Consider the following 15,039-nt stretch of genomic DNA (forward strand, 5'->3'; position numbering starts at 1 on the left):
ATTGATTGAAAATAGGCATGTTTTTGGCCTATTTTTGCTATATGTCGAAAAAAACGCGCACATGTGCTTTTATGTTCTATGCGCGCGTACGGCATTGCTGTTGACCCTAAATGACCAAAAAAGATTGGAAATTTGTGAATACAGCGTCAAGGACCTAAAACATTTTAAAAAACAATATTTTTAACTTCTGTATGTGACGCGCGCGTAAAAATGTGCACGCGGTGCCAAAATTTTTAAAAATGTTGAAATGCTCAAAATGGCTTAAAACGTACTCTAATTTAGTCAAAAATTGATTTCCACCATTTTAAAATTTTGACGCACGCGTACGCGCGCGTTATGAAGCGCACACGCAAAATGAGTGTACATTACAATCAACCTTCACTCGAAGTTAATGCTCACGTAATACGATTTTGAAATGTCAATTGGTTAGGCTGATATAATCAATTGCGTAAAAAACACAAAAATGCGCGTAGATGAGGTCACACGTGACTGGTAACCTTGCAAAGCTTATTGTCACTATTCCAGGCCAAGCCAAATGTTTTTTGTAGTCGTTTTGTGTGTAGCTCTCGGCAAATTTGAGATATCGTGCGAACAGTTATTTGTCAGAATGTAGAATAAAAAAAAAAAAATCTCTGACAATAACAAGAGGTGATCCGCACTAAATGCGGATCACCAATAATTCTGGTTCTGAGTAATGATCATTGACACAGACACAACTACAGCTGTACTCTGGTTGGTGAGATGGGAATGAAACCACTTTAAAGCATATCCTGGAAGTCCAAAAGAAATATTCAGACGGTTGATAAGGATCTTATGGTCATCTGTGTCGAAAGCAGATGACAAATCACACAAGACTAACAAAGACACCTCCTGTTTATCAATTGAAACAGCAGTGTCAGTATACACCTTGAGTAATGCTGTGCTATGGAGTGGACGATACGCCGACTGCAAGTGTTCAAAAAGTTGTTGTTTAATTTCTATTAATTTTAATTAAACTAATACATACAATAACATTAAAAATAGAAATGTTTACCCCCTCCCTCCTATTATGGTGATCCTCTATTTTAGGTCATCAAACTTTGCCACCAAATTTCAATTCATTAATTTTTTTGTAAATATTCTGCTATTTATGGTGATGAATAAGAGAGATTGAAGAATATGAAATATCTGATTATAGGCACGGCCTGTCATGAGAAAAAAATGAACACAATTAACTCACTGCACTTCTTTCAATTGATCGTTTCAGACTGAAGCAACATGCTCATTGAATTGTATATATTGAGAATCCAATGATCATAGGATTATGCTTAAATATTATATACCATAAAAAAAAAATTCATTGTCATAGGGCCTATTGTAATACGCTGAGAAACAAACAGCTGCACGTTGTTCGTTTAGTATTCAGACCCAGACGTTGGGCACAGTGAGTACCTAGCTTTACATTACAAAACAAATAGCGAGTTGAATGGCCGAGCGGTTAAGTCAGGGGCACCGTAACCTTCAGCTCTAATATCGGCGCTGGTTCAAATGGCCCACTTGCCAATGGTTCCGGTGGCGGAACAAGACTTCTCTGATAAGGACTTTAAACCGTAGGCCCAGTGTACTCAATTGGCTCACATGCACTTTAAAGAACCCAGGACATCCTTCGAGAAGAGTAGGGGGTTACCCTGGTGTACTGGCCCATTTACTCCCCTGTCATTTAATGGATGCCACAAAGGAGGGTGATTAAGTTCACTGATTTCCATATTCTTTGCGCTTGTGCCTAAAGAATTGAAATAAAAAATAAATAAAAAGAAACAAATTTGTTTAATCACTTGATAATCTCATTTTATTTTGAAGGGAAAAATTTAGAATATTTATTAGCACCTGCTGAAATTCATCTGCCTCTGAAGAGACCCCGGTCAACTCGTGTCATTCAAGTAGCTTGTGGGAGAGCGCACTCTTTAGTTTTAACAGATCAGGAAGGAGGTATATTTTTTAAATGTATTTATTATTGAAATTTTCATTTTTATTGATCCAGCGTATGTATATACAGTATGTATGTATTTTTGTGTCTAAATAGATTTTTCTACCTAATAACTGTTTACCTTGAGCCGCTGTAAAATTGTTTAACATTTTCCATACATACATGATAAAAACCCACTAAAATAATTAAGTTTTTTTAACCCAGAATAATAATGGGCCTTTTTTGGAGTGAAATAACATAACAATTGACCAGATCAGAACAGGGCCAGCAATATGCGTGTGCTTTGAACACGCGTGTTGTTCCACAAACGCATGTTTGCATGCTTTTACACTGTTGTTTTGTCCTTAGCAACAATATCCAAGGGGTGTGGCTTAGCAGAAATCTCCAGTAAAATGATGTTGATGCACATACTATATTGTAATAGCTACAAATAATTTTCATTTTAAATGAACAAATTTTTAATAATTTATGAGTTATTTAAAATTATGAAAAAAAAAAAGTATGTAATGGATTTAAATAAAATTTGTTGACTATTTTTTGGTACCTCTTTTGTCTAAGTGTTCAGTCTAGGAAATAATGCTTACGGCCAGTGTGGACGAAAGGTGGTAGAAAATGAAGATTACAGGTCAGTTGAAAGAACTTGCCTCATGACTTTTCTGTTACTTGCTATTTTTATAATTAATCTTATGTTAATGTTAATTGAAGTATCCATCATTTGAATTGTAGCCTCCTTAAATCTTTTTTTATACGCTTATATTGGGTGAAGGTTGGCATGGCGAATTAAGAAAAATAATAAATGCTATTGGCAAACCATATAGATATTATTTTCTTGAAAATGATGAATTCAACTCAGTTGAAAAGTCAAGACACTCAACAAAAACAACTGGTTTTTCAGAACTGTTTATATGGTGTACGCAAGCATTTATTATTATAATAATCATACGCTGTTTAATAAAACATTACTGAAAGATTTATTTGTTCTGTGATTTATTACTGGTGCATGTATGTATCAATTTATTTAAACTAATTTGAGATTATTTTTGATTGTTGATGCAAAGTGCTAAAAACATCAATTCTGGCCGCTGGCAGCACTTTTTAACTTGCCTTAATTATCGTCGTAATGAAAAGGGTGACGTTGACTTCATGATATTAAAAAGTCACAGTGCCTTCTTTGATTCATTTGGTGGGTGTCATGTGTCTTCATTACAGATCTTCGCAATTTTCTATGTTGATTATGCTATGACTTTAATTAAATAGCATTTTATTAAAGGCTACATCCTAAGTAATTAAGTATTGACTTTTTCAGTAACCTTAATAATGAGGTTGTAATATAGGTAAGTGCAGGCCTGGGTAAGTGGCATATTAAGGCATGCTTTGTTGACCATAACAATAATAATAATAATAATACATGTGAAGTCAGTCAGTTTTATAGAATAACAATCAACATTACTTTACAACATTCAATTATAACCCAATGAAATTGATTCTTGACAATTTTCAGGAGGCAAAAGCATGTTTAAACCTTACCTTTGATTCGGTCTTAAATTCTTTAATTAATTATATTTGTTTTAAAGGCTCAACCAATCAAATGCCTGGAGTTATGGTCAATGGTCATGTATTTGTATAGCACTCTCCACAGAAAAACCAGTCTCAAGGTGCTTTAGTTTAGGAGGTTGAGTTTTGTAATGTATGCTCTGGTTTAAAACCTCCCATTGCCAACCCGAGCTTGTCAGTGTGGGTAATACAACTCACTTTTAATGCAATTATTACATTGTCCTGGAAAGAACATTAGGCAAGACTTTTTTTAGAACTTGTTTTGCGAACTTATTTTTTTTAAGATCGTCAATGGAGGGCTGAAAAAGTATTAAAAAATAGTTTTGTTTTCTTATTTAGCAAATGGTTTTGCCAAAAACATCCAGATGGAGGGGAATATAAAATTAATTTTTATTGGTGAATGTGAACAGTGTAGTAGTGGGTTGGTTAAATGCTTCATATTTTTAGCGCATTGACGCTTAAGCATAATGCGCTATATAAGCCAAAATTATTATTATTTATATAAGTAGGAATAAAAAAATATACATATCTTATTTTGGAGATTTTTTTATATTCAAGACAGCAGTGGGCATAAAAAAAATATAGAAAAAATTATATTTTTTTTTTTGGTGAGTGTGGTAATTGGCAAAATATGAAATTTTATTATTTATTGACAGGTGGCGGTTCCCTAGACAAGATATAAAAAAGTCTTGAAGTAAGGTTTTCGTCCTGTTTACACAATTGCTCTGAACATGGAAAAAAACTCTCCTCTCATTTTGGAAAAATGTAGTGATTTTTTTCTCTGTACTGACCAATTCATTTATTCGAAAGGTTTTGCACGCGAATGAATACATGTAGGCATACATTTAGCAATCCTTAACTGTTTGTAGCCATGCTGTGCTTTTCGCAATGACAGTAAAAATTAAGCGTAGGGCCTTGGGCCTATAGGTTAGGCAGCTTCTTCTCTCATCATGCTTGTCAAAATCAGATTTTGGCATGACCTTAAATGTTAGTATAGGTGTTGCAAATTGGAAATGGTAGCCGAATAATACTCCTTCGCTGTATGCGTTTGCATGCGAAACCTCTCTATTGTCAAGTCTGTGTACTGTAAGTTCCTATGGTGTGTTTATAATAGTGTAATGGATTTTTGCTTTTCGGGAAGCAGGTTTGGTGCAGCGGTTTCCACCAATGGGTTTTCAAGTTTTAAACCTGGTTTCCTTAAAATCACTACACTGATTTCACTGCAATTATTGTACTGTGTAGCAGTCTATGATGCAATCGGGAAGGCTTCCCGATCAAACCGACCAATCAGCATCACCAAAACCTGCTAGCAATAGCGTGTAGTGATTGTATGGTAACCAAGCTTTAAGTAATAAATTGTGTTCATTACTTCGTGGAGTTTAATTTTCTATTTCATATTTCCCTGCAGTTCCAACATGATGATTCACAAGATTTCTGGTATTGAAGATAAAGTAGCTAAGGTGTGTTGCAATTAAAAAATTTTCTAATCAGACTCCATGGGTTTCGATTCCTGGAAATAAAAAATCCATGTCTGATGCTTCAGATCAACTTGTTCTGTTGCAACCTGTTGCATATAACTAAAAATACAATAAATCTATGTTGATCATATTCATTATGTAATGGCTATAGATTTTTTCTCTGCAATAGTAGTTGCAAGCATTAATGTTTTGGAAATAGTTCTGATTGGATGAACAAAATATGTTACCGTCAAATACATTCACTGAACATATGCAAAAGCTGCTGGGCAATACACTTATGAACATTAAACCAGGCACTGGCTGTACATTTTCAAATACTGCTGCCTTATATTAATAGATAGCCATTTTTGCCTACTTAATGTCTATGCTTCTATGGTGTGGCCACCCAATAATCATCGTCCAATAACCATCACCTCAAAATTTGGAACATAACTGTTTTGAAGGTGGGGGGGGGGGCTGACGTGTGCAGCAATTCGTGTAGGCCTACACATGTATTCATCAAATGATCATCAAACACTTCAACTGTGTGCATTGCCAAATGCTGACCTGTTTCCACTTCTAATTTAAAAAAAAACAACATTTTATTCATTCTCGAAACACATAAAAATAAGAGACTGTTTCAGTCTCAGAAAAATAACCACTGCCTATATATTAACTCTCATAAATTATGATATATTAAACATAGTACAAAGTTAATTGATGGTTGATTATGTATTTCTTGCATATATTAAATGTGTTATGTTTTGGATAGATTGTGTGTGGGCAAGACCATAGCCTGTTTCTTACAGAAGGTGGACAGGTCTTAAGCTGTGGATGGGGTGCTGACGGCCAGACAGGTGCGCATTATGATATTCATTCACCTGAAACTAAAATATAATATAAAAGCAAATAGACTTGCCACCAGTTCCTGGTGACAAGAGTCTACCAGGCCTGAAAAAATGATGTTTGTGCCTCTGTCCATGAAAATTGTTTCGATAAAATGGCTCCAGTACGAAATGTTATCTGTACATATATAGCCCAACAGCTTTTTAAAAAAAAATTTGTTTCCCCAAAAGTATCTCGAGGATATTCATGGTGCCTCCAAATGCTGGTAACGGGGGTCATGCATTTTTTCCAGCCCTGGAATTTACTTTCTATTATTATATAATATTACTACCTATAACTATCCTACATCATCATGCTTGGCCCCCAAACAAAATATTCTTCATGGTGTGATAGTAAACATTTTTTTTTTTTAGCTTTTTGCTCACATGCAAAATATTTAAGTTAATATAACAAAGTAATGTGTGCTTCTTGATAGTAACATTTTGTGGATGGTAAAATGATAATGTAACAATTTACTTACTGTATTTATTGGAATAAGTAAATCATTTGCAACAATTAACGTTGTACTCTAGTAGAATTGCATGTTTTCTACTCCTCCCTCAAATAAACGTCTCCCTCTAAATAAAACACCCCCTCAAAAACCGTCCTGGGGTATTTATTCGAGTAACTAAGGTAATATGTGTTATTGCTATGTGAATAAATGTCTACTCTCTAATCCTTTTATATTAATTTTATATCTTCTATAATAGGGATTAATACTGTTGATTATAATGATGTGAATTTACAGTGAAACTAATGATTAATATAAAAAATTAATATCTGTTGTAGGCCAAGGAGATTATGAAAGCTCAAGTAAAATGAGTTTGGTAGGAGGTGATCTTAAGGGTGAAAGGATTGTAGACATTGCCACATATGCCGATTGCTGCTTAGCTGTGTCTGGTAAGATTTATTTTTTAGTTTTCTTGTTTTTTTTTTTTTTCTGGAGCATCCCCTCCCCCATAAATTTGACTCAACTATATTTATGGGCTGGACTAAGCGTAGATTTAATAATCGGACCGAATGCAGCAGGTACATAAGTAGAAAATCTGGAAATGTCAAACTGTTATGGGAAAGAATGATTATCATTTGAGCAATGTTCCGTTGACATTTTTCCATCGTGTGGTGCATAAATATTACAAAGTAATAAGGTTGACGCGCAGAGCGCCTGGTTTGAATTAAGGTCGGTAGTGTAGAAACTGGTATGGCTGATGATAGTTGTTTGTTGTGTTGCACTAAAGATAACAGAATATAACACATTAAGATGTCACAATAGTTTGAAGCCAATTTTAATGACATCCATTGTCATAATTTATAAAAATTAAAAAAAAAAAAACTCTGCTTTTATTAAAATATTGAGTTTGCCTTTACAAAATTGATGCTCTTATTACACATATATTTTTTTCACAAGGTCAAATGGGAATAAATAATGATATTGTTATTATATTTCATGATATTGAAGGTGTATTGAGCTCTTACAGCAAACTGAGCATTTATTTACTTCATGAAAATGAGTAAATGAATTGTAGTTTTTTTTAGATTGTTTATAAGGGGAGCTTATTTAATTAATAAATGACAATTACGCAGAATTTAGTGTTATGTCTTTTTGTTTAAGGGTCCATTTGAGTGTAAGTGCTGATGCGGGAGTGTAAAATGTACTGTGGCTTTGAGAGGCCGGAGATTACCAGGAATGTGGCACAGGGCACGGGCCCGACAGGCTGCTGTGTAAATGAAATAATGTTTCTATATGTCTACTTTATTGGTGAAATTAAGCACTCTATAATCGTTTAAATTAGTCCTCTAATCCGTAAAAGGCATGGCTTCAGGGGGCTCTACCCCTGGATCTTGCTGGGGCTGCGGCCCCCAGACCCTAGCTAATGGGCCCGGGCAGGAAAGCTGACCCGGGGACTACTGACACTGACACGGCGGCCCAGAAAATGTAAAAGATAAACATATGTTTTCTTTTACTTAAAATGTTTAATTTATTTTATGTACTTACAGATAAAGGTGATGTTTTTGGTTGGGGAAATTCAGAGTACAATCAGCTCAACTTAGTCACAGATGAGACTCAGGTGGGAATGAGAAGAGATAACTAATCAGTTAGCTGTTAAATGGGCAAACAAAGAAAAGCAAATAAATCATCCTACTATTAATGGAATGAGCAGAAGCACTGTAGAGCAAATTTCATTTTAGAATCATTAAGTCTTAAGTTTGAGGCTGTACATGATTATATTCCCTGGTCACTAGATCCATATTTAGGAGACTGGCACAAAGGACAACTGTGCTCAACTCTCAACGAATTTAATGAACGAAAAAGGATATAAATGAATTTGAAATAACAAAGAAAGAAATAAATAAATGAAGAAGGGTGAAGAAATAAAATAAGCATGAATTAAAAAGGAGGTCTAGGAAATAAAACTTTTGAAAATTATAGAGGAAGCAGTAAGTTTATAAAAATTAATGGTTATTATGATTTGTACACTTCTGTGTCATTTTAAAACTTATTGATAATTTGTTACAATTGCAAATGAATTCTTAATATATTTTTTTACTTAGTGTATGCATGTGATTTTTATATTTCACTGTACTGTTTTTCAGATTGCAGAACCAAGACTTCTTCCTTTTAAGAATGTGGGGAAAGTTGTTTCTATAGCAACAGGGGGAACCATTTGTGCACTTCTAAATGGTTTGTACATTTCATTATATTTTGATAATAACTTGTATTCAGTGGCATATTCAGAAATTGGTTCAAGGGTGATCCAAGAATCATTTTTGGCTTGTGGTAACACATTTTCAAAATGCGGCAAAAGGGAAGAAAAAATCAGAGTCAAAGGTCATAACCATAGGGTCCTTATATCTCCGCAACCACATGTGGTGGAGAGTTAATACTGGTGCCAAGGTGTTCAGAACATTCATATTTCTGTCTGAAATAATAGAACATTTTGTTAAAAAATTACTGGAAATGTCATTTCTAACTTTTTACACGCTTTAAGGTCATAGCTATAGGGTTAAAAAAATAAAATTCTCTAGTCAAGTTTAACCACATTTACAAAGAACACTACTTACTATCGTTACTATTATCACCCGTTATAATAATAATAACAACAACAACAGCAGTAGCAGCAGCTTAAATATAGCATGCTAATTTCTTTTGCATTCATCTAATAAAATATATTTAATTCATTTTATAAAGCCTGTAAATATTTTGCCATATGCTATATTTTTATGTCTTTATTGAATACAGTGATTTTGTAAACTTGGCAGAAAGTAAAATTTTAATTTTCTTTGCAGATGCTGGTGATGTATATGTGTGGGGATATGGAATCCTAGGCAAGGGGCCTAAGCTGTCTGAGAGCATTCATCTGGAGCATATCCCTCCAATTCTCTTTGGTCGTAAAATTTTAAAAGAGCATGTGAAAGTCACTCAGATACACTGTGGAATGCATCACTTTGCTGCTTTAACAAGTAAGGCCCTGTCCAGACTATCAAATTTCATTTGACAAAAACATGTGACATGCCTGAATATGGTCATGATGACATCACATCAGACAATAGTTTTGTCAAAGAAAAATTGAAAATTACTTTAAAGCAGTACTGTACATATTTGAGAGAGCAGCTGAGGTCAGTTTGTTAAAATGGGTGGTAGCCACTGTGTGTGCAATGAACCATGCTATCCTTTCACGTAGTTGCCCCCTGGTTCAATTCCAAATCGGTACTCTTCATGTGATTCAGCTGGAAGCTAAAATGCATGTTAGGCTAACATGCCATCTTTCAGGTGAATCACTGATCCCATGTGCAGTATGGATCTTGCGCCCTTAAATTATGCAGTACTTACTTCGAAAGGAATAGTGCCATGTTGTACAGCCAAAATTCTCAACGAAAACGGCCCTTCTAGGAAAACCGTGAGGGCTATCTTTGGTGTATGTCACTCCAAAACTATTTCTAACATGTCTATGCTGTTAATATACTGCCAAATATATAATATGTTGTATTTATGTATACAAGCCTGACAAGGTTTTAGTCAGATTTAACATAAAAATTATTAGTGTGTGTTTGTTTTAAAATATTCAAACAAATTGTCTGTCTTAACTTGTTAGAAGTTAGACAATTGTCTATTCATAAGTCTGATCAAACATATTTATATTTAAATAAAATGAAATGATATTGTCTAATTGATCCATTATGTGATAAAAAAAAAAATCTAGGTATAATTGTTAAAATATATGATTTAGTTAAAATTGTACTTATGAAATCTAAACACTGTTTGTCAGATACTGGTGAGATGTATACTTGGGGTCAAAATGCTCATGGCTCTCTAGGACTTGGTTTTCATCAAGACCAGTATTTCCCACTTAAGGTAGGCCACACTGAAAATCTTTAAGCCTGGTTCTCACAAGAGCCCTAGAATCGCCCGATGGGTTAGCGCTAACCGTTAGCGGTATCCGGATACCGCTAACGGTTAGCAAGCACTATCTGTTTGCAACTTCAGTGCGTTTTTATCATCAACCAATCACACGTACGTGTTTACAATTTCCAGTTTCTTATTGGCCAGTGATTCGATCATCAAATTTTTGGTATTCGGATCGGGAGTTTCTCGTATGGACGCACGGCAGCTAACGGTTAGCAGGATCCAGATCCCGCTAACCATTAGCTGTCGTGTGAGAACATAGCCTTACTGTATTTTCCACATTCTCATCAGAAATATTGTAAGTTGTTAATAAAGTATGAGTAATATTTATGTATCACTAAGTTAAATAATAATTTAAGTTAACTTGTTTTAAATTAAACCTTTATTTGTGTTCTTTTTCTATAAAGGTTGGTGTTCCAGCTGAAGTTATTGATGTTGCTTGTGGCGTTGATCACACTATTGCCCTTGCAAAGACGTTTATTTGAATAATCACACCACAAATTATTAGAGCACATATTGCTGTCCATACTTAGTAGGCCTCTACTGCCAGAATGTTGGTATTGCTAATGAATATTAATTTATTGAAACTCTGTCATGGTATTATCAAGAGCACTGTAATGTTTCTCTATGAGTTTGATGTTTCCATTTTTTGCAGCGTTATCTATTTAATCATAGAATGTCATCATAAACAGAGAGCCACATAGTTCAGTCTAAACTTGCTGTAGCACTGTGGGCGATGAAACGTGGAGATTCTTTAAAAAGTTTTATAATAAATAAATAAAATAATAATAAATATATACAGTTATACATATGTAGTGCCTGTTGAAACAGAATACATCTTTTAGTCTGCTGGCTTATATCATATTTTGTGGCTTTTTCTTTTAAATTTTTTTGGGTAGTTTCTTGGCAAACATGTCTAATGGTTTCTAAAAAATCCACAGATTAAGAAAAAAATGGATGCCAGTTTTTTTTATTTACATACTACTCCATTTTGAATTTTAAAATGGCCGCTACAAAAAAACAGTTTTTAACAAAATAATTTAAATCATTGCTATTCTTTTGTATATCTTACCATATTCATTTTATTTTATCAGATACTTATTATAAAGAGATCACCCTCCTAAAAACCTCATTCCCCACACAGCTCCCTCTGGAAATTCTTTAGCAAAAAATTTACTCTCTATTAGTTGCAAAATTGCCACATATCACCATATTTCGCCATCTGAATCTCCCTAACTTAGTCATTAAGCATTCCCACTTAACCTTCACACCCCCGACTCTATCATCCCCATGATATAAGAGTTGTTAGAGAATGCCTAATGCCATTTATTAAATTATGTTCATTTAGATAATCGGTTAGTTGCATCTGTGTTATATTTTTCAAGTATCTTTGATATGTGACAAACTACTAAAATAGGTCTATAGTTACTTCACGTCTCTTTGTTTTCCCTTATATATATTGGTGTAGTTCTTGCTACCTTCCAATAAACAGGGATTTCTTCGTTCATTAATGACATATTTTAAATCTTACAAAGAGAATCTGATATACGTTGATGCCATTCTCCGTCCTTTAACGACATATGTCGTTAATTAACATAACAATAAGCCTATACAATATTGTTATTGAACAATTTTATTGTAAATCTTACAAAGAGAATCTGATATATACATTGACGCCATTCTTAACAGTTTACTAACAAAATCAATGAGATCAATGCTGATATGGTCAGACAAATTGAGAAATATATTTCTGCTTTTTTGGTTTCAATATATTTACAAGAAGAGAATTGGTATCTGGATTCTGTATTTTTAGTTCCTATGCATGTAATGCAATAGGATCTATTGTAATCAATTTTCACTTTTTTCCCTGTGTGTAGTGGTGTGTGTGCGTGTGTGTCTAGACATTTAAGCAAATGCACATGCGTAAAAAAAAGATTTCCGACATTTTGTTTTTCCTCGCGATGCAAAGTTTGATATGAAGTTTCTACAGTGTTCAGTCAGGGCTCACGCTAACCGATCGGCAAGTTGGCATGGATGAAACTATTTTGGTTTTGTGGCAAAAAAAAATGCTACTGCTGTAGGCATAGGCATTTTGAAGAAGGCCTAAAATTAAAAAAAAGGTTTTAATACTTGCTGAAATACATCGTTTTTTCATTTTGATCCCCATTTTTCACTACCTCCATGCAACGTTTTTTTCTGTTGTATGAGTAGTCATATGAAGGTACTATATCCCCGACAGTTGGCTATGCAGCAATGTACCCTTTGAATGCAGACTGAAGGCAAGTAAAGATATAAAGGCAGCCGACTGTCTGGTACATAACGAATATATCTAGCTTAGGCTGTCCGCAAAAACATGTTTCCTAGCGGCCTAGTTTAGTACAGTAGTTACTGCGATGCGAGGGTGATAAATCGTTTAATCAATGGTATAATAATCATATGGGGCATATCGATTATGATATGTCTATGAAATAATGTTTCCATTTATTCCAAACAGAGTATTTTCATTACCAGTTATAAATAAGTTGTTCGTTTCGTTATTTTCTTGTAATTCTTTGTTGAAAGATTATTCTATATCAAAATCTTTATAATTTCTAAATGTAGGCCTAATTGTTTTATGCCCAATTTTCTTATTTCTATGTTCAATACAAGTGTAGAATAATGAGTGGTCGCTAAGTGCTATATATGCAATCCCATTAAGAACATGGCGTTCTGGTGTTGATGATAAAATTAGATCGATACAAGTAGCTGAATTTTGTGTAATTCTTGTTTTTCATTTAATTAATTGGGTTAGTTCAAATATATTTTCATGTTTATTAACTGGATTTGTGAAGGTCAGTATCTAAAATACAATTGTTGTTAAAATCTCCCAACAATAATATTTCCTTATTTTCATTGCAGGCTTTTTCATGTTTGTTATCTTATCTTTATGTCGGGCGATCGATATACACATGCTATTATTAGCATATTGTCATTTCTTTTATTATTTATTTCGATCCATGCCACTAATATTTCTTCTAAATCTAAATTTAAGTCCTTCATTTACAAAGTCATAATTCCACCACCATCATTTATGTTTGTTATTAGTCAATCACTGTCCTTTCTTATTAAATTATACACTTCTATTTTGTATCATGGTTGTATAAAGTATCAGGGTAGGGAGGAATTAGTTTAGAAATCAGGGTGTGTTTCATTTAACCAAGTTTCTGTTATAACGAGTTATTGTAGTAGTTTTGTTAGCAGAAATATTTTTGTGATTTACTTGACTTATTCCCTTCAACTCCTTGTGGAGCATGTTATACATAACTGTATTTATCTCCCTTTGCTACTAAGAATGTAATTTATGCATAATGGAGAAATATTGTACAATGTGAAACGAACCAGCCATGGCATATGAAAGAAACAAAATAAGCAGTAAGATAATAAAAATAACAGACTAAGGACCATAATGAACAATGCACCATGGCAACATATATTCGCTCCAGTTTCTGTTAGCATTAGTGTACAAACCTGTCTGGTATGTTCATATGAATTTATGCCTGATGAGTGTGGGTAGCTATATAGCTACTCATACGAAACAAAGTTGCAGCCAATAAATGCAGATGGAATTGTTATAATCAATTATGATTATTATCTTTTCTTAATTGAAGATCTCAATGGTTATTTATGATTATTTTCTTTTCTTAATTGAAATTTGTTGTAATTAAAATGTAATTTTTCATAAATGGGCTTTTTGCAATAAATCTTTTTTTAATGATTTTTTAAAATTGCAATTTGAATTTTGATCTCAATGGCTAATTATAGTGATGATTTTTATCTTTTCTTAATTGATGCTTTTTGTAATTAAAATTATTAAATAACAATCTTGGATGTAATTTTTATTAATGGGCATTTTGCAGTACAGTAATGCTGTTGTTGATCTTTTTTTTTCTCTTGATGTACATTTTTAATGTTCTCTTATTGACCACCTTAAGTGCAATTTAAATTTTATATTTTTGAATTTGAACATTGACCTTATTTTAGTCCTATTTGAATCATGCTAATGAGATTTATTAATGTACATTTTTGATGTTTTCCCCCTTAAATATTGTTGTTTGTCTTGTATTTTGAATGTTTTTATCTTTTCTAGTACTGTAAATTGTCTTATAAAAGCCGCCATCGTGTGCCAAGGTCCACTAAAATAATCATATTAAGATATAAAACAAAAAATAACGACACACATTAGGCTATCAAACTCTAATAACTTTGTAGGGGCGTTACTCTGTTAACGTGCTTAATGACAAGTTACCCTGATAAAACATAAGGATAGGTCGAAATATTGGTTTCCTCCAATAAAGCGTTTCTGAAGTCCATACATATCGCATTTGTTTTCTAATAGTTATATTATCTTACTGAAACACACGTCTTCTAGGGACTTCTAGGATTATATATATATATGTGAGGTCTCACCACGAAATGAGACGCATCGTTGATGAAGTCATATTGAGATATTCACCAAAACAGGCCAAAGTCAACATTTTTACAAAATTTTGTTTTTAATGTTTTTGAATAACTTGATACTTATATTTTATGATTGTATACTTTGTGAGTGAATTTTCTTGCCAAAACAGTGCTCTCTGCACATATTCTGTAATTCTAGTCATATTATTTGTACAGGTTAGTTTATCTTTGAGGCTGATTTTCTCAAAATGTGGTTCTTATACACCTGAACTTTAAATGCTCACATCTCTGGATTTACTTATAGTAGGGAAGCCATTCAAAGACCAAATGAAAGC

General features: G+C 33.4%; 1 protein-coding gene across 2 annotated transcripts in view; it reads left to right on the top strand.

Moving 5' to 3' along the window:
* LOC117103258 (RCC1-like G exchanging factor-like protein) overlaps positions 1–14,620 on the top strand; it is a 22,111-nt gene extending 7,491 nt beyond the window's left edge. For both annotated transcript variants that reach the window (XM_033243824.1, XM_033243823.1), the window contains exons 4-13: positions 1,840–1,968; positions 2,525–2,591; positions 4,929–4,980; positions 5,750–5,834; positions 6,652–6,762; positions 7,861–7,931; positions 8,458–8,545; positions 9,151–9,324; positions 10,131–10,216; positions 10,675–14,620. In XM_033243824.1, the coding sequence (XP_033099715.1) occupies positions 1,840–1,968; positions 2,525–2,591; positions 4,929–4,980; positions 5,750–5,834; positions 6,652–6,762; positions 7,861–7,931; positions 8,458–8,545; positions 9,151–9,324; positions 10,131–10,216; positions 10,675–10,752 (941 nt within the window). In that variant the 3' untranslated portion in view covers positions 10,753–14,620. The remainder of the gene's footprint in view (positions 1–1,839; positions 1,969–2,524; positions 2,592–4,928; positions 4,981–5,749; positions 5,835–6,651; positions 6,763–7,860; positions 7,932–8,457; positions 8,546–9,150; positions 9,325–10,130; positions 10,217–10,674) is intronic.
* Positions 14,621–15,039: the final 419 nt, after the last annotated feature.

Source organism: Anneissia japonica, unplaced genomic scaffold (assembly GCF_011630105.1).
Source record: "Anneissia japonica isolate Jap-2015-1 unplaced genomic scaffold, ASM1163010v1 scaffold2207_len539183_cov196, whole genome shotgun sequence".
Classification (NCBI taxonomy): domain Eukaryota; kingdom Metazoa; phylum Echinodermata; class Crinoidea; order Comatulida; family Comatulidae; genus Anneissia; species Anneissia japonica.